The 24006-nt window shown below is 37.5% G+C and overlaps 1 protein-coding gene across 2 annotated transcripts in view; it reads right to left on the bottom strand.

The window, feature by feature from the left end:
• LOC145687911 (testis-specific serine/threonine-protein kinase 3-like) overlaps window positions 1–24006 on the bottom strand; it is a 78798-nt gene that overhangs the window by 26010 nt on the left and 28782 nt on the right. For both annotated transcript variants that reach the window (XM_081761471.1, XM_081761480.1), the window contains exon 5: window positions 16325–16501. In XM_081761471.1, coding sequence (XP_081617597.1) covers window positions 16325–16501 — 177 coding nt within the window. The remainder of the gene's footprint in view (window positions 1–16324; window positions 16502–24006) is intronic.

The following is a 24006-nucleotide window of genomic DNA, read 5'->3' as shown; positions in this document are numbered from 1 at the left end:
TATTTTACAAGACATTATTGAGTATGTACTTTTTATAATAGTGAATATGTACTTTTTATAATAGTCGAGATCATAATGAAAGGAAAATTGTTATATTTGAATAAACAGAGAAATGACGTAAATATTGTATAAACTTTTTCAATACTTTTTTTATTATTTTACTCGAGATTTCTTCATAGTTTGTTATTAAAATACAGTAGGAAGTGGAAAATCCGAACTAATTGGGACCATAGGTAGTTCGGATTTTCAAATTATTCGGATTTTCGGAAATGACTAAGAAAATGCCGTTTAGGCTTAAATATACTGTACGGTATGCTCTTTTATGGATACAGTGATTATACACTACATACAGTAATTACAATACCGTATGTAAAGCTACTTGTTTCTGAAGAACCTGCTCATAAACTAAATTACACTGTTCTTGTAACTCACACTTAAAACTTCACTTGTATAGGCCTAAGGAAATATAAAAATCAAAATATGTATGACAAACAATTACCTACATACGAATAAGCCTTTGTAAAAACACTGACTTCACACAACGCCGACGTACAACCATATTGTTTGTTTATCGCTATCGCTAAGACATAATGTAAAAAGCTTCTAGGGACCGCGTTCGGGTTTTTGACGTTCGGATTATCGACGTCCTACTGTACTTACCAACATATCCTTATTCTATTGTCTCAACAAACCAATATATGTTGATAGTAAAGTAGTTTAGTTTGATCGAGCTCCTGGGCCTTCAGAATTTCATGTCGCCCCCCGCCCCCCTTTAAGAAATCCTGGCTAAACGAACCAATATATGTTCCAGTAAAATAGTTTAGAATGATTGAGCCCCTGGTGTGATGACCACAGTATTTCATATCACGGACCACCCCCTTCACGAAATCCTGGCTACGTGCCTGCTCCAGTCTAAGATGAATCTTTATTTTTGTAGTATTTTGCCCAATGAACACCATATATAACTGACATTATAATTAATGGTGTATGTAACGTATTTGCTTATTACATACTGCATGCAGGAAGTTAGAAAACACTGATCATACATGAATTAGAAACTTCAACCGGAAGTAGGCTCAAATCTTGCAAACGGTGCGACATATTCAAAAAATAATCCAAAATATCTCCCCTTTATAGTATTATCCTTTGCCGATTTTTATCACGACGTCTTTAACTTTTGTCTGTAAAGAGGCATGTACAGATGTTGTGAGGAATGACAGAGAGATTCATGCTCATATATGAATAATGCGCTGTGTAGAGAGCGCAAATTCAGATAGTAATATATTAAAATGCTAGGTTTATATGATTGTCTCCAATCCTTTCGACAATGAGATCTCGAAAACCACAAGTGAGTAGACTGTGCAGATTCAGCTAATAATAATAATAATAATAATAATAATAATAATAATAATAATAATAATAATAATAATAATAATAATAATAATAATAATAATAATAATAAGGATACATATACAAGAGGATAGGGGCATACCCCATAAAACTTGTAAAAAGGGAACAAAATTGGCAGAATTTACTCTCCATGACGGTCTGAAAAATAAAATAATTTTAAAATTTATTCTTAAGATTATTTTAATCTTCAACAATCCCTTAAAGATATACGAGGTGCATGTTAAAAAAAAAGACCGGAATGTGAAATGAAATCTGTGATACGATTTAAGAGAGCGCGGTAGCTCAGTGGCAGAGCGTTCACCTCCGGTGCTTGGGGTCACTGGTTTGATCCCTACTCGCGCCATGTGGACTTTGTGGTGGGCAAACACCGTGCTCGTGGGTTTTCTCGAGGTTCTCCCGTTTCCCCCCACTTTCTTCATTCCACCATTTCATTCATCTCTCTTCATCACCGTCTCCTTTAGCCTAACCGGCATAATCGTGGAACGTAAAACTTAAAGATTTCATTTTTTTTAATGATACGATTTCTGAACGCCAAAGAACAGAATATGGCTGACATCTATCGGGAATTGTGCATTTACACCAATAACAATGATCGAAGAGAAAGTCAGACAATGGTGCAGAGAGTTTCGGAAAGGGCGTTCAAAATGTTTAATGCGATGAGTGTCAGTAAGTACGCCAGAAATTTTTACTTGGGGGTGTGTTCAAAATAAAAGGGGGTGTGTGCTCTCAGAATAGTGATATAATTTTTAAACAGACTCAAACAAGAAAACAGTATATTTTGTTACTCAACTATTACAATACTACTACTACTACTACTACTACTACTACTACTACTACTACTACTACTACTACTACTACTACCACTACTACTACTACTACTACTACTACTAATAATAATAATAATAATAATAATAATAATAATAATAATAATAATAATAATAATAATATCAGCTCTTCGCAGTGGTAGGTTCAATAAAGTAAGTTCACACATTTGAGCATTTATTATTATTATTAAACTAAGTAATACAGTGAAACCTCTCAAAACGGACATCGGTGGAACCGATTACTTGTCTGTAAATGAGAGGTGTCCCTAAAAGGAAGGGTTCTCTCTCATAATACCACACCACACATATTTATGGCATGGAAGAATAAGAAAGTTTGTCTTCTTATGAAGATGTCCATTATTGAGAGATGTCCGTTAAGAGAGGTTTCACTGTATTGGGAATTAACCTCTACTATTTTACCCAATAATTCCCCTACATGTGAATTGATTACATACGAATTATTGTAATTATTTTGCAAAATTCTGCTATTATTTCAATTTTTTCACTCCCAGCAAGTTTTAGTGGGTGATTTTTTTTCAAAATATTAATTGAGAAAAAATTCCCTCGTCCCATGCTGAAATCACATTCGTTTAGTAATTAATACTGTACATAGTTCCAATTTCATTATTTTAATATTCTAACCCTGTAGTTAAAGTTAATTGTTGTAATATTATTTGATCTCTTAATCTCCGTTCCTGCCCTTCCTGGCTATGTTATTCGCTCTGAATATCTTTCATAAGAAATTATTCATTGATTTAGTTTGTTTTCCAGAAATCCAGTTTTTCAATTTACAAATATTTTGTATCTTACTGTTTTGTCTTCTTTAATATACCCTAATTTTAATAATCCCAGGGCTCATAGTGGTCTGTTCTCTTGTAAATAGTTGAAAAGTGACCAAAAATGACCAAAAGCACACAAAATCTCATCATGCACCTTTTTTCCTTTGTCAATTTCTCGCTCTCTTTGTTTGTTGTTTTGTTTCTTCATAACTTCTTCTTTTTGAGATTCCTCCTTTCTTTCAAAATATGCTTTGTAGTTACGGTAAGCAGACTTAGCAGATGTAAAAAGCTTCTGAGTAAGTGGAACCAGTTCTGGCCTATTTCCGAATTTCTTCATCCCAGACATTATATTTAACTTCGCATTAAGAGTTCTCAAAAACGTGAAATATTCAAATTCATCACCTACTCTTAAGAAGAACATACAAAAAGCATAACACAAGACGAACATGATGAACCACACAAACACACACACACAACGTTGAACGGAGCGTTAACTATTACGAGAGAAAACTAAAAGATTATTATGATAGAAGAAAGAATAGATACAGAAGAGTTTTCAACCCCACCTTGAGAACTTAAGCATCCACCAACCGTCCACTGTGCTTTAGAAAGAATAAAAGCTGAAGTGAGAATGAAGCTGACTGTTTCACATACTGAAGCTTTCAGAAGAGTAATGAGCAACAAGTTTCTGCCTCTTTTCATTTGTTTTTATATTTTTCTTAGAAAACTGCCAATGCAAAAGATAAATCACACGAAAAAATCACTTTACCTCTCAAAAAAGTAACTTATAGTGACAAATTTGAAAAAAATAACTTTTAGTGACCAACTTGAAAAAAGTAAATTTTAGTTAAAAAAGTGACTTGCTATGAGCCCTATTCCACTCAATAAATTTACGTGAATAAAAATATACTTTACAAATAATTAAGCTAGCGCCAAATGCGTTCCTGCATAACACTAGACTCAGTCTAAAATATATATATAATTCTTACTTCAATCGATCACTTCATTTCTAAAAACGTTTTGACTACACCCTTCTAACGTAAGTCCGTTGATACACCACTTGCAGAGCAGGCTCGAAACCAGCCACAGAGCTTTGGGGGCCATGAATATGTTAGGAGGGGCCAAGTCATTAAAAATTCTCTTACAAATATCTAAATTGTGCATTTTGTATTGAGGTCTGGAGGGGACATGAAAAATTTAGGGAGGGCCAGGCCCTCCCCAACCCCCCTCTAGTTGCGAGCCTGTTGCAGAGTAGCACTTACCAACTGAATCTGGTATGAGCTTATTACTATATTGTCACATTTTTCCTTATTGAGGAGGAGGTAGGTGAATGACTACTCAAGACGTTGCCAATTTCAGTCATCTGCATCTGTCCATCAATCTCTTTTCTCGGAAACGACCGCGGAACCCAGGCCGCCCGAAACAATGAGGTCGTGTGGTTCTCGAAGTCGTACATGAGAACGAGGTCGCTTCGTATTTTGAAGTGAAATAAATAAATAAAAATATTGCCTGCTTTCCTAAACGCTAAACCTTTTTTTTAACTTGATGTAATAAATAACCTATATGATACTGATTGATACAATTGGATTTGGGGGAGTATTCCTTTTCCATCCAGGGGTGTGTGTAATGAAATTTGGAGGGGTGTTAGGGGGGTGTTGGAGGGGTGTAGATTACTCCCTGATGAGTGTAGCTAAAGGACTAGTGTTTAGACGCAACGATTTGGTGAAACGTGCTAACGAAAAAGTTCGATCCAATCACCGGTTCACAATAACTAAACTCATCAAAGAGTTTCCAGAAGTGTTTGCGAAAACAGTGCAGCGAATTGAGGGTAACAAGCTGGGTTATCACAAACTACGTGTGAGGTGGGTGCCAAAAATGAAGACAGAGGCTCACAAGCAAAAAACGACAGCTACAGGCGATTTCTTTTGTCCGTTGACGGGAGGATGTGGATTACCATTTTTCTTACAGTGACAGGGGATGAAACTTGGACATCATACACCACTGGGGAGTCGAAGCAGCAGTAATGGCGCCACTCAAGTTCTTGTAAAGCGCCGAAATTTGAACAAATACTATCAGTTCATAAAATCATGACAATCGTGTTCTGGGACCAAAGGACATATTTGGAATCAGGATGAACAATTATAGTAGATGTGCCGTGCCATCCAAAATAGACGGAGAACAATGCTACACTCTGAAATTCTATTGATCCATGACAACTTTCGCCCACACACAGCTGCTGGTACTGTTAAGACAATTCAAAGATTTCGACAAGAACTATTCAATCATTCCTCTTACAACCTCGACTTTGCCTCAGGAATTTATTTCTTTTTTTCACATGAAGAATTGGCTTGCTTTAATGATAGTTAAGTGCTCAAGGCATTAGTTCTGGACTGGCTGCACTCTCGGCAGCAGAGTTTTACAAAGACGATATACGAAATATTTTGCCACGCTACTGAAAATAGTTGGAGGTCATTGGCGTAATTATTATATTTTCCTAGGAGGGGGGACATGGCCCTTAGTTCTGAAAATTGGAAGAATCTTTTAGAAAAACCTTGATATATTATTTTATATATATATATATATATATATATATATATATATATATATATATATATATATATATATATATATATATATCCTTCTGAGTCCTCCTTACCGCGCACTCATTTTTATCTCTTTAAGTTGTTTAGTTCTCCTAACACGACACTGTCATGTAACAGTTCAATGAAAATCTATTACATCAGAAATTTGCTTAAAATGGTATATTTCCTATATTCTGTTGCTATTAAATAACTACCAAAAATCTACTCTAATTATGGAAACTCATAATTTTCTATTACTGTTTTACTCGTGCAATTCTGAGCGAAAGTACATTATTCGTAAATGTTAACTATCATGTTCTTAGTTTACTTCAATAGAAACACAAATAAATATACTAGCAAAGACATAATTTAAAATTATAACTTTTAAAAAATCAGTCATGGGCTAATATTTATTCACTTCTGTATTTAAAGTAAAGTGTAAAATCTTTTTAAGTTTCACAATAAATCGTTGTTATTTACTAGTGTTTCAGCTTAATTACACAAACCATTGCGAACAAAGAAATTCAATCATTTTTTTACACACAAAACATTTTTAACTATAAAAAAAAACAAATGATGGTATGTAAAACTACCGAATTGGAGAAATATACTTGGCTAACTTCCCGTATAACTTAAATATTTATATTTTTTAAAAAATGCAATTAGCAGAGAAACAGGTCAACAATACGGGAGGAGAAGACTTGCAGACGGACTTGAGGGACAGCAATAGCAATCAAATTAAATTTGTAGTGAAAGCATTACGTTTATCCAATGCAATATCATTAAGATTTGTAGTAAGTACAAATTTCTATTAGTTAAATTACAATACACTAAAAAATTTTAAATATTAATATAGTCTAATTATTAATAGTCTATAATATATTATTAGTCTATAGTCTAATTAAAAATTCAATATTTTTAAATATTAATATAGTGTTACGTATAGTATCGTTAACAATAGTCTAATTGCTTACATTGCCGTTAACTACACATTTTTGTAATTTTATAAGCAATATATTCAACGTTTTGCAGCATATATAAGACAACTCTTGTAATATTCCTAAATTACATATGAACTTCTTAGCGTACCATTGCAGTTGCATCGTTGGTATCAACCCTCGGAAAATATGATTACAGCCAGGGGGCACCCACGAAGCGGTCCACTGGATCCGGACCCTCTAAAAATCTTATTTTTTAAAAAATGATTGTGTTGTGTCTGTACCAGGGCCCACTCATGGAAAGTCCATCCGATCTTGGCCACACGCAATCTTAGTAACTTGACAGACATTTGTGCACTTTATAATAAAACTATACTTGCTTTCACAGTATAGTTTAGTAATGTGGATTAAAGATTTGATCTTACACTATATCTATATTGTTTCCATTCTTATATATATATATATATATATATATATATATATATATATATATATATATATATATATATATATATATATATATATATATATATATAAAACAATCTAGTTCTTTATTTTCTTCTGTGAATACAAATAATGTAGGGGAAGTCGTGCGTTCCAGAGACACAATGTACCAGATAACATGACACCTATAGCCCTCCTGAATTTCATACCAATTTTGACTTCCTATCACTGAATTCAGTTTTCTATACTTCATTTTGGCAACATAAAGTAATTGCATATAGATAGAAACAAGTGAACTGGAAGGTAATATATGTTTCTCGTATATCAAACTTTTTTTTTCTTTCTGACGTTTGGAGAATTTTTCTTGCTGAGCATAAGTGGAAGTAGCAAGTAAATGCTCCAGCATATTTAAGATACCTATGAATTGCTTCTACAGTCTGATGACTTTAATTTATTATGTACTCCTTTCGTTAAATTTAGTTTAATTTATAAATAGGGCGATCCAAGTATCAAGAGACACGAATTCTCATGTACCAAGGAACAATACTTTGCATATGATAATGGCTATTTGATGTAGCCTTAATAAACTTATAAATTTGTATTTTTTAAGACCAATATGCCTAATAAAAAATACTATAGTTTTTTTTAGTTCTATACTCATTGCATTCTATTTCAACAAATAATATGATAAAACTGCAATATTGTTTGTTTTATATAACATTATATTCATTGTATTTAAGAAGTCATTTGACAATGCAAAAATTCCCATTCTATCGAGAATGACGAAGCAAGCCATGTCGGTTTCTGTATTGTACTTACCATTGTTTAATTTAACAATAATCAGATATATGGTTGTCCCTAGGTAAAATAATTTAAGTCCCTTGGTACTCCTTCCCCCTCTCCTACCAAGAGACGACATGACTTGCTCGGTTAAAATTGCTTTGATTCTTGTTATTACTGCGATATCCATGTAACTTTTATAGTATGAAACTAAAATATCAGGTTATCAGGAGCATACTTTTTTCTTTAGCATAGCAGAAATATACTCACTTTTCAAAAGCAAAATGTAAAACGTGTTCCTGATGTGCACGACTATTGGAAATTATTTATCGTTTACTCGGGTGCAGAGCAACATCGTGTCTGTGTCTTGCAATATTGTAAACCTTTCAACTTTCGACATCTTGCACAAACATTTCTGGGTGCACGCCTGATTAGAGTTTATGCCTTAAGAATCTAACAACAAACTTAGGTTTATAAATAATAATAATAATAATAATAATAATAATAATAATAATAATAATAATAATAATAATAATAAGGAAAAGCAACAAATGATATTGAATAGTGATTTTCGAGTGTAAAAGGCAACATTCGCTTGAGTTTAGCAGTTCAAGAATTCACCTTCTTTCTTTCCTTTCTGTTGTTTTTAGTGTATTTTAATAATTTGCTTTGACAATCTAACTATTCAAACACTATAAATAGAATTACACTATAAATAAAATAATAACAATAAGACTGGTTTATCATACATATATAAACAAGAAAAAATACTACGTCAATAATGTTAATTACCTGAAACAATACAAAAATAATTTACATTAATGAAGCTATCAAATAAAAAAAAAACGCATATAACTCAAGTTGAGAGGTCGCTATACTGCCCACTATCACATTAGTCCAGGGATTTTATTACATCCAGGCATCAGACCATATTTTAAAAGAAATCGCTGGGCGGACAAGTGTATACACTATTAAATAAGTCGAATGTATCACTAAAATTGTTATGTGTTAATTGAGATAAATTAATAATACTATTTTCGTTCAGTAGGAAAATTCTAGGAGGGGCAGCTTTGCTTCTGGGGAGGACCGCCCCCCCTGGTCCCCCTCTAGTTTCGCCTATGCTGGAGGTTCATGGTGACTACGTCGAGAAATTGTCAGAATGTATATTTGTATATCAATCACACTAATTTCTTCTGGTATCATTTCTTTTAAAAAATATCGGTCTTTATTTTTGACGTGCGCCTTGTATTATTATATTGGAAATATAGCGTCTTAAATTACTGAGGTGGAATGTTTTCTGCAGTTTCGAACAGCTTCAGCCTTGGAAAAGTGAGTTGCCATACTTGTATATTTTTATATTCACATATGTGATTCCATTTTTGTGGTGTTACATTTAATAATGTTTAAAATGAAATACATACATTGGAGAACTAATGTAGATAATTTGTAATAATCGTGCATTTTTCTTCTTCTTCTAACATTAAGTAAATAAATATTTGTCTATCCCTATTTTCTACTTTCCCTATTAGCATAATCTTTGGCGAGAGCAAGAGGAGCTATTCCCCAATATAATGTCATGATTGTTCCAATCGGACAAATTTTAAGGATTATGCCTCCCTGTCCCCCTTGTATATGTAAATAGATAGGTTTATTATTATTTAATTGTAGAACAAATAACTATGGGTTCTGGAAGTTGGCTCTAGTCATCTCATTGTATGGTAGACTCAATGACATTACATGGGGGAATATATCTTTTCTGCTGGGGGCACGGTGGCTCAGTGGTAGAGCGTTCACCTCTGGTGCTTGGGGTCCCGGGTTCAATCCCCGCCCCCGCCAAGTGAACTTTGTGGTGGACAAACACCGTGCTCGGGGGTTTTCTCGGGGTACTGCCGTTTCCTCCCACTTTCTTCAATCCACCATTTCACTCATCTCTCATTATCACCATCTCCTTTAGCCTAACCCGCATAACCGTGGGACGTAAAACTTACAGATTTCATTTCATTTCATCTTTTCTGCTCCCGCCAAGCAGGAAAAAAAAATGAAATATTGTTCTATTTTTCATAGCTTCATGGAGAGAACATTCTGCAGTTTTGTTTCATTATGAAAAATTTTGTGGAGTATGCCCCTTGTTCCGCTTTGTAAATCTACGTCTCTTATAGTCTCAGTACTGACAGGTACATTCAATTCCAAACCAATTGACGAAACCAGTAAATGGCAGGATTAATTGTTACATTTATATGCATTTCATAAAATCTCAAGCTGGACACAAGATAAGTTATTTTGTGTTGAAAATGATGCAAGTGATGTGAAGAGCTAGTAAATTATGGTTTTCATGCAATTTTTTTTTCTTAATTGTTACGCATGGTCGACAGATTAACAAAACTTCTAGATCACAGATCATAATCAACAAAAATAATTATAAAAATATATAGAACTATGAATATACATATATCAATAAAACTATGAATATACATATATCAATAACTCAAAAAAATAAAAATAAGTATCAGCATTTCGTTATACAAGATGGAAGAGAAAAATAAGCAAATTATATAGCGCGTTTCGCTATGATTGTGATAGCATAATGCACAGCGAAACATAAATTCATATACATTCTATGTGTTGCGTACTTTTTACACAAGAAATATACATCGTATGGTAATTACATGTACTTCTTCGCATGCATATATCAAAATAACTACGTCCTTTTAGCCTGTGGCTAGAGGATGTCCAGGAGGAACTCAGTCCCCTAGGACTTCTCCTTTCCTGTTGGTATCTATTATGAATTAATACAAAGTGGACTGATGTAGTCCCCCCAAAATGATCTTGATTTCTTCATCGTCTTACGAGGGAACCTATCCAAGTGTAACTCTGACTTCGAGTCGAGACTATGGCCGTTGGATACTTTGTCCCAAAAGAACATAACACAAAAAGGGATACATACTCGATCGCAACCGTTGCGGAGATATAAGCGTGAAAAGTTAGAAATTGAGCTCCATACTATACATTACAAAATCAGATTCCAGGTCAGATTTTTCGGAAACGGTCGGGTAAGGAAACTCAGCGAATACATATCAAACTAGTGTGGGGAGCACAGTACCTTTGAATGAAAAATGTGTGTCCCCGGGGTACTCACAGGGTGCCAGGCGGGGTCCAACTTAAAATTTGCAAATGGAACCGGGGGTCAAGTAGCATATTGTATGAAAGCTGTTGTTAAATTTGCTCTGCAGCATTTTGCTTTACCTCAATACCTTGTACTTTTAAACGTGTTTTTCTGTTTTGTTATTGTCGCAACTTAACGGATTTAGAAGCGTGGTCATAGATTTTCTGATGTAGGTTGTATTGACATTTTGACCAGTTGCTCGTTTGCACAGGGTTATCATAGAGTGTTGAGATTTGTTCTATCTTCTTTTATTTAACAATATCTTTCATACAGTATGGTATTTGACCCCGGTTCCATTTGCAAATTTTAAGTTGGACCCCGCCTGGGACCCTGCGAGTGCCCCGGGGACACACATTTTTCATTCAAAGGTGCTGTGCTCCCCACACTAATTTGATATGTATTCGCTGAGTTTCCTTACCCAACCGTTTCCGAAAAATCTGACCCGGAATCTGACTTTGTAATGTATAGTATGGAGCTCAATTTCTAAATTTTCACGCTTATATCTCCGCAACGGTTGCGATCGAGTATGTATCCCCTTTCGTGTTATGTTCTTTTGGGACAAGGTATCCAAGGGCCATAGTCTCGACTCGAAGTCAGAGTTACACTTGGATAGGTTCCCTCGTTAGTGTTGTGGTTATAGGACTGCCTGCCTTTTACTATATGGCTACAGATTTTAGTCAAAAGGAGTAAAATACTTCAATGCAACAGATCGCTTCACTTGGTTTTCCTATATTTATGCAATCAATATAAAACAAGATATGATACGTGTGTGGAATCCCTAATCATCTTGTGTGCTAGGCTGGTGCAAAAAGAAATGTCCTTTCGACATCTGGTGAGAAACTCACCTCAGCAATACAGCACATGAATAGACTGATGTCAGGGGTCTAATGTCATACACTCAGTACACGTCCAACAAACAGACTGGGGTACTCAGGGATCAGGAGGCAACACGTTGATGAATAGAATCGTATGAAAATGCACCATGGAGAACACACAATAGCGAAAGATTTTCATTACGAGTTCAAACAGGGACATTCTGCACAGCAAGCCACAAAAACAGAAACATTGGCTAGAAGTGGCGAAAAAACGGAATATTCACCGTTAGCTTGTCAAATTTCCTTCTGGGGACGCAACATTGTAAAGTGAGGTCCGTGGTCATCGACAAGCATCATATCTGAATGAGCTCTTCAGAACATCGTGAAAGTTGTCCTTGGAAAAAGGTTCGTGTTCGTGCCATTACAGACGAGTTAGGCGTTAGCGGCTTCGTGCAATAAAAAAGATTAAAACGTTGTACTCATGGGATTAGACATTAGTTGACACTAGTTACCTCCGACCAACAAGAATCGTCATTTGGAGGTGTGAGTTTCTGAAAATAAGGAATAACCGGGAAAGTTTCCTGCATCGAATCGTAATTTCAGATGAAAAATGGATTATTCGTTTAAATATATATGACAATCCTAAACGGCCAGAACAATTGTTAGATAGTGGTCAACGTCCACGACGGTTTCCCCTACCATCTCTCCATTCACAGAAAGTGTGATGGTCTATGGTGCGAGTGATCTACCAAGGTGAAACCATCAATGCATATCATTATAGTGCTGAGGTACATGAAATGCACCACAGACTTGTCCTCAAGTATTTTGCAATGTTCAACAGACATAATGTCCTCAGGTAGCACGGTACTGGTCGCCCACATCTCGCGCAAAGGACAGTGCAGGCTTTTCATAACTGCATTGTGAAACCCTTCCTCATCTACCGTATTTTCTCGATATTTCTTCCACTGAGTATCTACCACCTCTTCCGGCATTTTGATCATTTCTATGAAAGACCTTGCCTGATGATCGCGCTGTGCATCGTGCAGTTGAGCGCTTCTTTGTACCACAAACTCCAGATTTTCGCTACGGAATGCCGTCGTTGGCTGAGGGATGGAAAAAGTGTTGTAACTACAGAGGGCGATTGTTTCGATTATCCAGGCACTGTAGCTTTCATTTTTGCTTTGGAAATGACATTTCATTCGCACCGAATCCAACAATGGCAGTTCAGAAAACCAAAATATTGTTTAACTTAGCAATTTATTAAACACTTGTTTTCTCTGTTTTTTTAATGATTAAAAGTTGATCTTACGAGCTGTAAAGGAATGATATTTTGCTTTTGTGCAATTTAATTTGGAATTTATTTTAAGTTGCAAGGTATATTGGAATATCATAAATAAATGTAAAAGTAATACTTAGATTAATTCAAGCTCTGATATTGGAATTCCTAGAAATGTGTCCCAAAATGACGGAGATACTTACGGATGCGCACGAGTCGAGACACACTTTGTAAAATTTGAGACGAGTCGAGAGAAACTTATTTCTCGAGCAGCATATCACGAGTTACGGATAATATACACTATAACGTTTGTTGTAAATCACATATTATGATACGATACTATTTTACATAGTACATTACAATAAATCGACTGCTTGGATGCCAAGAACTAGTACAGATAGATAACTTTCACTTCTATAGATAGATATTTTTAGGATTTTTATAAGCACTAAATTATGAAACAATAAACTACATACAATTCCCAACATAAAAGAAATATGGATTGTTCATGAGATATTGAACTTCAACTTTCACTCCTGGAAAATTTCAATTTTGGAGTTAGGCCACTTGGCAGCAAAGCAGTTCAATGTAAGATAAATACACTCCTCACTTTACTCTAGTAACATACGAGCAGTTGTTCAGGAGTCTGGGATTTCCATCCTCTCAAATGAAAGCTGAACCATTGCTTGATATATGCTGACTATATCGGATTAATAGTCCAAGGGAACAGCTCCTTGACACCTGTACTGCGGGACGGCGACAAGCTGGCGGCGGCATAATTATACTCTGGGGAATATTCACGTGAGAATCCATGTATCTAGTGGAGCTCGAGGAAGGCATCATGATGGCCGAGGCATATCGCACACTGCTTGCAGACTACGTACGCCCCTTCATGACGACCATGTTTCCCAACGGTAGTGGCATTTTTCGATAAGATAATGCACCATGTCACAAGGCCAGGAATGTGATGGAGTGGTTCGAGGAACACACGGGGGAGTTCCAAGTGATGTGCTGCCCCCCCCCCAACTCGCCGGATCTGTATCCAATCGAACACATCTGGGATGTGATTGAACTTGACGTCAGAGGGCATCGCCCCCTCTCCGAAATTTACAGGAATTAGATGACCTGTGTGTGCACACGTGGTGCCAACTCTCTACAGCTACCTACCAAGGATCATTGAGTTCATGCCAAGGCGCTTCCCCGTTGTTATCCGTGCCAAAGGTGGACATATTGACAATTAGGTAGGTAGTCATAATGTTCTGGCTGATATGTGCATATATTTTAACTCGTATATTTTGTCTCGACTCGAATTTCGAGACGTCTCGTCTCGAATTCGAGTCGAGTCGAGACAAAAACATTTTCGAGTCGAGATATTTTCTCGAGACGAGTCGAGACAGGCTTAAATCTCGACTCGATTCAACTCGTGCGCATCTCTCGAGATACCGAATAATACAGTAAATATAACAATAGCGAATAAATGTTTGGGTAAATTATTTTCATATCTCCGATTTATGCGATTGAGACTAAATTGGAGATTTTTTATCGGTAAATGGTTAGCATTCTCGCCTCTTGTGAGGAGCCTTTTGTCAAGGGCGTGAATAAGGACCCCACAGACGGCGCATTGTAGGGGGCCCCAAATCGTGAAGTGGGACGTAGAGAAGGGGCCCCATTCCACGCTGCCGGGGGGTGGCCCCCAAGCCTTTAGTTACTCCACTACCTGGTGTAATTTTCTCTGGAGTTTCCAATAATACGGATCAACGTTTAGCTGGTGGTTTACTCTTATGCAACCTAAATGTTGATGCACAAACAGTATATTCACACAGAAAATATATATATTCAAACAGATAATATGTGAAAGTGAAATATTACTCTAGATTATATTTATATGTTGGTAAATAGCATTTGAAAAGGAAAATTTTCGTCAGATTCTTGGCTCTAAAAGTGTTCTCTAAGAGCTCCAGAAGAAAAGAAAGGAACTTCAAATAAGGTAGGTGTGCGCAATTTCGCCAGGTTAAGTTTTGAACAACTGTTGCAAATCCCTGATCAGTATGGCGAGTACGTTCGTACTGGAAATAGATAATATACAGTTTAAGTTATCTGTGGGACAAAAATAACATCTGTACGGTAATAGTATGATACTTCCAAATACAAAAGAAAAAGAGTGTGCAACTGGCGAAATTGCATATACACCCTGTCCACAATTTTCCCACCCCTACTGTAAAAAAAAAGTGACAAGTCAAACCGCTCGACAAAACAAATACCGGAGTTCATATTTTCACCCTACGAATATCTGATAAACATAATACATAATCATTAGTAAATATTTGTTATTATTGTAATTAGTATTGTGGCAGTAAAGTAAGTAACACATGTTACACAACAGCGAACCTTTGTTAATGTTACAGATAGCATTTAGTACAGAAAAATAACTCCTAGTCGGCTTTCGTCAACCACCACACTCTTTATGAACATAACGTGCAAAACTTTCACAGTCTTATGTCTTTTACAACATCCTGTGCACACAGAAAACGAAACAACTTTTACAACTATTAGAATGTTTGCTTGTAATACCAATCCCACGCTGTGTCGACCTTGTCCTTCTGGATCCTGTTGATGTTTTTGACTTGGAATCTGTTTCTGGAAATAATGATCTGTTAATAACAGTAGCCCAACTGTTGATGGCTTTGCGGTTGTTCTTCGCAGGTGCTTTTCCCCCTGGGGTAGACATAATGTTGGCAAACGCGTCTATCCTCTAGTTACGATTGCTCGATATAGCTGAATCGCTATCAGAATCGGACGTCTCATTGATAACAACATGCTGTGTGGTCGTACGGTAGGCTGCTGTTGGGTCCAGGCCCAAGTTCCAATTTCACCACCTTTTGTTCCGCATGGCGAAATTGCATGCAAGCATTTCCAAAGACTACACAAATGGAGCGACAATATGACTCCCAATGTACAACACACAACGTTAACCACATCATTGTAGACATAAATCATTCGCCTTCACAATACAACATTTACCATACAACTTCGAATCTTCCTTCTGGAACAATGGAATGCACTTTGTTTCTCTCGATCTTATAACACCACTACGTCTATCACATACACGGACTGCCTGTCTTTCATGCCTAGCTCCTCTACCAGTCGAAATGGGACAAAAGACGTTCAGCGTACTCTATCTACCTATATGCTAGCCCCATCTACCGACTTATGCCAACGTGTTCGGAAATACAAGTACTGACAGAACTGCAAACATGGCGAAATTGCGCATACATACCTTATATACAAACTACAATTCTACATTTTTAAATACCTGTGATATCTGCGAGCCGGAAGTACCACTAGTAGTAGGAGTTTCAAACCATGGATCCGTTTTTATTTGCTGTATAGACACTCTCGTTCGAGCTGGTGCCAGAAGTTTGTTTATAAGAGATTTACATGCTGGAGACACCTTTGGTTCTTTCGGGAACATTACTTTACCTTGAACTTGCTTGAAAATAAAACAAAGAAAAAAGTGAAAGTATAAAACAATGATATAAAATTCTCCAAATACTAACTATTGAATACTTTACATGTTTAAGCGTACTGGTGCTTATCTATCTATTAAAATGCTACAATAACAACAAAGGTTTTTTTTTACAATGCTAGCATGCTGAAGGCATGCTAGCCCCTTACAAGGGTTACGCCCTTTTTGCGGGAAGAGAAGGAATAGTAATATGGAAAAAAGGCAGCAGGGATGGTCTAAGTGATTTAATAATTTATATAAACTTTATTGATCATAAATTATATAGCATTCAAGTACCATAGCAAACATTATGGCCTTCAGCCATAATCATTAGGATGGGTGATGAGAGGGAGATGAGGGTGAGGTGCACTGAGCGCCACAACACAATAAAGGGAAGAGTTAGTTAGACGAATGCATGTTATCTTCCGATCCTGTGGCTGCTTAGGATCATGATGAGAGACACAATGAGCCCTGTTAGAAGAGATGGATTAATGTGTATATGATGGGAAGATGTAGTGCGAATCTGAATGAATGGCAAAGGCTGATGCGATGTCTTCATCAGGTTGATTTGGTGGAAGTGAATAACGATATAAAGTAAAGAGGGGGAGAGTGGCGGGTGGCGAACAGGATGTTGTGGAGAGTAGTCGATATCACTGTGTAGAATATCAAGGAAAAGTGGATGCTTCTGAGCCAGTCTACTGGTGATGTAGGAAAGTCAAAGTTTTTCAATATGGTAAAGGATGTGAGGAAAGGAGATGCAATCATCAGATCCTATGTAGGGCTGGGTAGCTTGGTACGATATGCAATACGCAGGGCGTGTCGTTCTAGGATCTTGAGCTTGTTGTAAAAGGTTAAATGTGCAGCAACCCAATCTGTAAACCCATAGGTGAGGACGGGTCGTAGGAACATCTTATATGGTATCTGCTTGTAGGTCCCAGGTTGTGCCTGTGAGTCGGCGAAGAAGATTCAGTCTATTGTAGGCTTTAGTGATAATTTGAGCTAAGTGAGTTCGCCATGTGAGGTGAATATCAAATGTAACACCTAGGTACTTGACATGTTTGGTAAGTTTGATGGGAGTATCAAGAAGAGAAAGGTGCAGGCGTGTTGGGTTTCTATGGACGCAGAACCGTCTCTTAGGGTCGCTAGAAACTATTGCTTGAATCTTTACAGAATTTAGGCGTAATCGCCATTTCGAGCACCAACGGCTGTGAGCGGTTGAAGTGATTCGTAATGAGATTGGTGAGGCGTAAGAGCTGGTCGTGAACACCAATGCGAGGACGGAAACCTGCTTGATGGAGTAGAATAATACGATGGCGAGAGAAATGATGTCTGTTTACAAGAATGCGTTCGAGAATTTTACAGAAAACAAGATGATACAGAGGACGGATTGGACTGGACGGAAAGATGATACAGAGGTGGCTGGTTTGTTAGGTTTTAGAAACATTAAAGTCTTGGAGGTTTTCCAATCGGTGGGAATGATACCGGTACGTAAAATGAAAGTGAAAATATGGGCTAACAGGAGCAGTAAACAGAAAGGACTCTCTTTAATGTGACGATAAGTGATAAGGTCCATACCTGGAGCAGTGTTACGTTTGCGAGCTGTGACTTCACGAAGTTCTGGAACTGTGGTGTTTGTGGTAAGTTGGTGATGAGCTGAAAGTTATGCTCTGCACTGAATTGAAGATGAGGAGAATCAACATTAAACGTTTATGCAGGATGGTGTCGTTCAGATCTTTCAGGAGGAAATGGGATGAAGATGGTCTGGAGATGATTCGCAAAGGCATCAGCTTTGGCACTATCTGAGGTGAGTGGGTGATCATCGTCAATGAGAGGGTAAGGTGTTCGAGCAAGTTTGTCAGTCAATGAATTAAATCTCTTCCAGTATTTGGTAGGATGTGGAGTTGCGTCCAGTGTGTTGCACGTTTTGACCCAGTTTCGAAGTTCATAGGCGACAACGTAGTTACGAACCGTACGTTGGAGTTGTAGGTGATGATGTAGAGCCTCTTCGTTCTTTGTGCGTACGTAATCTCGGTAAAATTGTCGAGAACGTCTGATCATGTAAAGGTACTGAGGTGGTAATCGAGGACGCCATGGATGTACATGCGAGGTAGGTATATTCTTGGCAGATGCTGTATGAATAGAAGAGGTGATAGCATCCAGCGCTGAGTATAGTTCATCCTCAGTGTTTGGTAGCTCGAGATGTTCAAGCTTAAAAGTGAGATGAAGTCTGTAGTTATCCCAATTAGCTTTGTAAATCTAGGGACCTCCCTAGGTGGAATGTTTGCAGAACAGTGGTGGTGAAAAGATCGTTTGATAGTTAACTTGACTGGAAGGTGGTCACTGTCAAGAGAATCTGAGACATCGATATAGCATTTGCCTGACAGGGTTGTGGAGGTGATAACAACATCGGTGATGGTATCAGAAAGTAGGCGGGTTGATCTTGGAAGTTTGTGCAGGGCGCAAGATATGCGTGTCGTGATAAAGTCATCGAACTGGGCCTTCTGGCAAGCGGGTCTGTTATGAATATTGATATCGGTCATTACGATGAAATGGCGAAAGTTGTTAGCGATATACTGAAGAAAGGAGTAAGGAATTGCATGACCAGGGCGAACGTAGATAGTCGCTAAGGTGATGTATAAGGCCTTGAAATAGACGGTTGTGATAAGATATTCCTGTAGGTTGTGAATAGGGGCGTGGAAAGTACGATAAGGTAACTGAGAAGCAAAACCAATGAGTGCGCCGCCATTGGCACGTAGGGCTGGTGTTTGATTGTCAGCTCGAAGGATCTGATATCCTGGGAACCTACAAGGCAGGTGTGGGGTGAGATGCGTTTCGTTGAGTAAGAAAGCTGATGCGTGTTCTTCCAGAAGAAGTTGTTCGAAGAAGGTTTGTGTTGGATTAGGGAACTGATATTAAGAAAGATGATAATGATATCCATAATGATACTGAGAACATTAAACGGATGTTTCCAGACGGGTGGTATGAAAGTGAACTCGTTGGCCTGTGTAGGTGGCATTGAATGTAACATGGAAGCTACAGCGGGCAGCATACTGTACTACTGTTGCAGTACATGCGACCGTAGAAAAGAATACACGTTTTGCAGCGTTAAGGTGATGAACTGTAGGAGCTGAGATACTGTAACAGGCTGGTTATCAGGTGATATATCGGAGGACGGAGTAGAATCGGTCTGCGGTTCACTCTGAGCACGAAGTGGAGCCACTAACTGGAGTTTTATCTGGTGAAGATGCCGGTCGAGCTTGACACTTAAAGCTGTGAGTTGGATGTTGTTCGGGGCAAGCGGAGCACTGTGGTGGACGAGTTATGTTTGCACATGTGCGGGTGGAATGCAATCCAGCACAGTAGCCACATTTCAGGTTATTCCTGCAGTTGGCGCTGGTGTGCGTGTTATATTATTGACAGCGTTTACAACGGATTGACACTGGTTCTGGTTGTGCAGTGCGGGAGGGCTCAACACGATGCCGTTTACGATATATATAGGCTCCGTTGTCAAATAGCTGGTTAATCGTATTTTGTGATGAAGATAACACGCGGACCATATAAGTGGGACCGCGGTCGTTGCGAATGCGGATGCATTTGAAGACTTTATGGCTTTCCTCCGTAAGCTCTTGAAGAATCTCATCGTCCGTTAGATCGGGATGTACACCTCGTATTACAATAGAGAAAGTGGGGGGCGCGAGGTGGCGGAGGCTGCTGTTTGATTCTTCGGTCAGGCAGTTTGGTGAGCTGGGCATTTATGCCAAAAATCTCAAAACTCAGCTTGTTACGAATTGTCGTAGCCAATCGTGGATCAGGAGATTTGATGATCATCCCATTTCTTGTTGCGACAATTTGAGTGATCTGAGCTCGCCGATAGAACTTGGTGAGCTGAAGGTAGATATGCTTTTCATTCTGATATTTGGTGTCGAAGTTTGTGAGTAAGAATGAGTAAGTTTGCGGTTTTGGGGTGGTAGATAGTGGCAGGTAGTCCTGGTCGTCGATTCTAAGCTGGTCACTGTCAGAATCTGAAATGCTATGTAGGCGATGACGTTTCGGAGATTGTGTATGGTGTTTACCTATGACTGGAGATCGTGATCGTGGTCGTTTGGGACTATTGTCGGTACGATGCGAATCGCAGTGCCAACGTCTTGTATCTGAATCTACAGAGGATATGGTAGGACCGGTTATGACCGTAGGAATTCCGACATGTTGTCCCCCAGTCACCAGTGATGAGCCCCAGGCCCACTGGTCGATATGCGACATGAGTAACAATAAGATGTGAAATCAAAAAATAAGATAATTGTGATGAATTTCAAAAGACAAGGAACCCTTCGAAAGCGATAACTTTCGTCTATCCTGTAAGAGTAGTATGTGTGTTATGCTCTCAGGTACGTACTGCAAAACCTAGTCCTCGCTGACGTACTAACAAACACAATACAGGCTAGGTTTCTTGGTTTGCTAAGTATGAACAAAAGCGCCTGAGTTCCAACCTATAACCTTTGATTTACGGTTATTTGTGATTTCACATTTAACAGAAATAAATATTTTAAACTATATGTACTTTAAATAAATTATTTAAGTAGACCTTTCTCATATAAAGTTTATTTTTTTTAATTATTTTTCAAAGCCTTTGTATTTTAATAAGTCTTTTCCAAAATCAATGCAAATGAATTGTGCTGCCATCTTTGGAGTTCTTTTAAACTATACCTTTGTGGGCGTTTATATGTTTGTGGTCAATCCTTTCGACAATGAGATCTCGGAAAATACAGGCTCTAGGAAGATGACGTTTTCACTGATCGATTGCAAATTTTGTGTAGATTGCCCAATTCTAATTGAATATTTAAAAAACATGGCCATTATTTCTTTATTACATTTTACGGGTACACTGAGTGTTGAAATTAAAAAAGAAAAAACTAAAGCATCATATCCTGCACATTATACATTTCAACACCACATAATTATATACAGGGGTCGCATACCTCTCAGGCGTTTGTTTCATGGTCAATTGATAATGAAAAACGAAGGATAATCATTTCTCCACTCTAACAGTAAGTTGAATCTTTATTGATTGGAGTGTTTTGCCCAGTGAACACCATGTATCACTGACATTTTAATTAATTGTGTGTGTAATGTATTTGCTTATTACATACTGCACGCAAGAAGTAAGAAAACACTGATCATACATGACCTAAAAACTCCAACCGGAAGTAGGCTCAAATCTTGCAAACCGTGCGAGATATTGAAAAAGTAATCGACAAAATCACAATTTCCCCTTTATGATATATCTTGCCAATTTTTATCAAGACCCCTTTCATTTGTGTCTGCAAAGGGACATGTACAGATGTGAGGAATAACAAGGAGATTCATGCCCATATGTGAATGATGCGCTGTGTAGAGAGCGCAGGTTCAGCTAGTTTATATATTAAAATGCTAGGTTTATATGTTTGTCACCAATCCTTTCAACAATCAAATCTCGAAAACCACAAGTGCAAGAAAAGCGCCGTTTTCACTGGTCTATTTCAAATTTTGTGTAGATTTTTGTCCAGTTCTCACTCAAATTTTCAAAAACCGTGTCGTTATTGTTCTATTCAACATTTTAGGAGCCGTTTTGAGCCCATAAGATCAACATTGTTGCAGGCCGAAATTACGCTGTTAGGTAACCAGTAGAGAAGTTACGTATGGCAGGTTGATGGACATTGCAGGCGCTTTGCTTAAATCTGAATGTCAAAACCTATTGCATTCTGGCAACTTTCAAAGCCTCAAGAGACGCAATCAGGCGTACCGGGACGGATATAAATTTATTAGAAAAAAATATTTCCACTTGATATCGTGTTACTCCTATAAATTTGCTAGAAAGTTACTCCAACATATATACATAGCAATTCACTTCCTGTGTGAGTAAGGAGACATACACAGTGGGAAGGAGATTCATGGTCATAACAGAACGATGCGCTGAGTAGATAGCGCAGGTTCAGCTAGTTCTATATATTAAAATGCTAGGTTTATATGCTTGTCCCAATCCTTTCAACAATCAAATCTCGAAAACCACAAGTGCAAGAAAAGCGCCGTTTTCACTGGCCGATTTCAAATTTTGTGTAGATTGTCCAGTTCTCACTCAAATTTTCAAAAACTGTGTCATTATCGTTCTATTCAACATTTTAGAGGCCGTTTAAGCCCATAAGGTTAACATCGTTGCAGGCCGAATCTGCGGTGTTAGGCAACCAATACAGAAGTTACGTATGGCGGGTTGACGGACATTGCAGGCGCTTTGCTTAAATCTGAATGGCAAAATCTATTGCACGCTGGCAACTTCAAAGGCCTCAAGAGAGGTGTACTCGGACGGATATGGATTTATAAGAAAAAAGTATTTCCACTTGATATCGTGTTACTTCTACAAATTTGCTACAAACTCACTCCAACATACATACATAGCAATTCACTTCCTTTATGAGTCTCCTATCATTTACTTATGTGAGTAAGGAGACATGACATGCGCAGTGGGAAGGAGATTCATGGTCATAACAGAACGAGGCGCTGAGAAGACAACGCAGGTTCAGTTAGTACGTTTTAAATGCTCTAGAACAATGCTTTCCAACCATTCCTTTGCAGCGACACCCTATTAGTACACACAATTTTACATGACACCTGTTCCCTAATATTAAATGCAAAACAAAGACTCTATTGGGACAAAGATGGTTTATTTTATTGTTTTTTGTATTTATTTATTTTAACGATTCCTCAAGTATAAGATATTAAATTCCCTTTTCACTGATATAAAACTTTACGTTTATACATCCAAATAATTTTGAATCTTCAGTCACGGTGGCTCACATTGACAGGTTTCTTTCTGACAACAACTTTATCCATTTCTGGAGCTTTCGTAAGATATATTACTTTCAATTTGTAAGATAATTACACATATCATGGATCAAAGAGGAACTGAAGAGAAGACTATTTACAATCTCTCACTCTTGGAAATCCCTGAGATGTCAAGATTGGAACAGTTAAAAACAAGCCGATAGGTAGCACTAATATAGAGCATTAAGAATAAAGAGATACATAGAAATAGTGTCATCATTGATTGTTACTCACATAAAATTGAAGACCTGAATTGCAGAGCCTGAATCCCAAGTTCACCAGAGTACTTTTGGGATTTTAGAAGAAAGACAAGAAGATTATACTTGGCGTGCTATTTTCTTTAGCTGAAATTATTTTGTATTTTTTTTTAAAGGTTTTAATTTTGATTTACGTATTATGCAAGAGAATAGCTCTTAAAATATAGATACCAACATAAAAAAACAAAAAACAAACTACAAAGAAAAAGAGTGGACTTGGAATGTTATGCAATTCAGGTCTTGTGCTTGGGGTCCCTGGTTCGATCCCAGCTCGCGCCGTGTGGACTTTTTGGTGGACAAACACCGAGCTCGTAGGTTTTCTCGGGGTTCTCCCGTTTCCTCAAACTTTCTTCATTCCACTATTTCACTCATCTTTCA

This window comes from Thermobia domestica, chromosome 1, assembly GCF_964235325.1.
Source record: "Thermobia domestica chromosome 1, izTheDome1.hap1.1, whole genome shotgun sequence".
Lineage (NCBI taxonomy): Eukaryota > Metazoa > Arthropoda > Insecta > Zygentoma > Lepismatidae > Thermobia > Thermobia domestica.
Note: the sequence above shows the minus strand (reverse complement) of the source record. Positions and strands in the feature narration are given on the sequence as shown.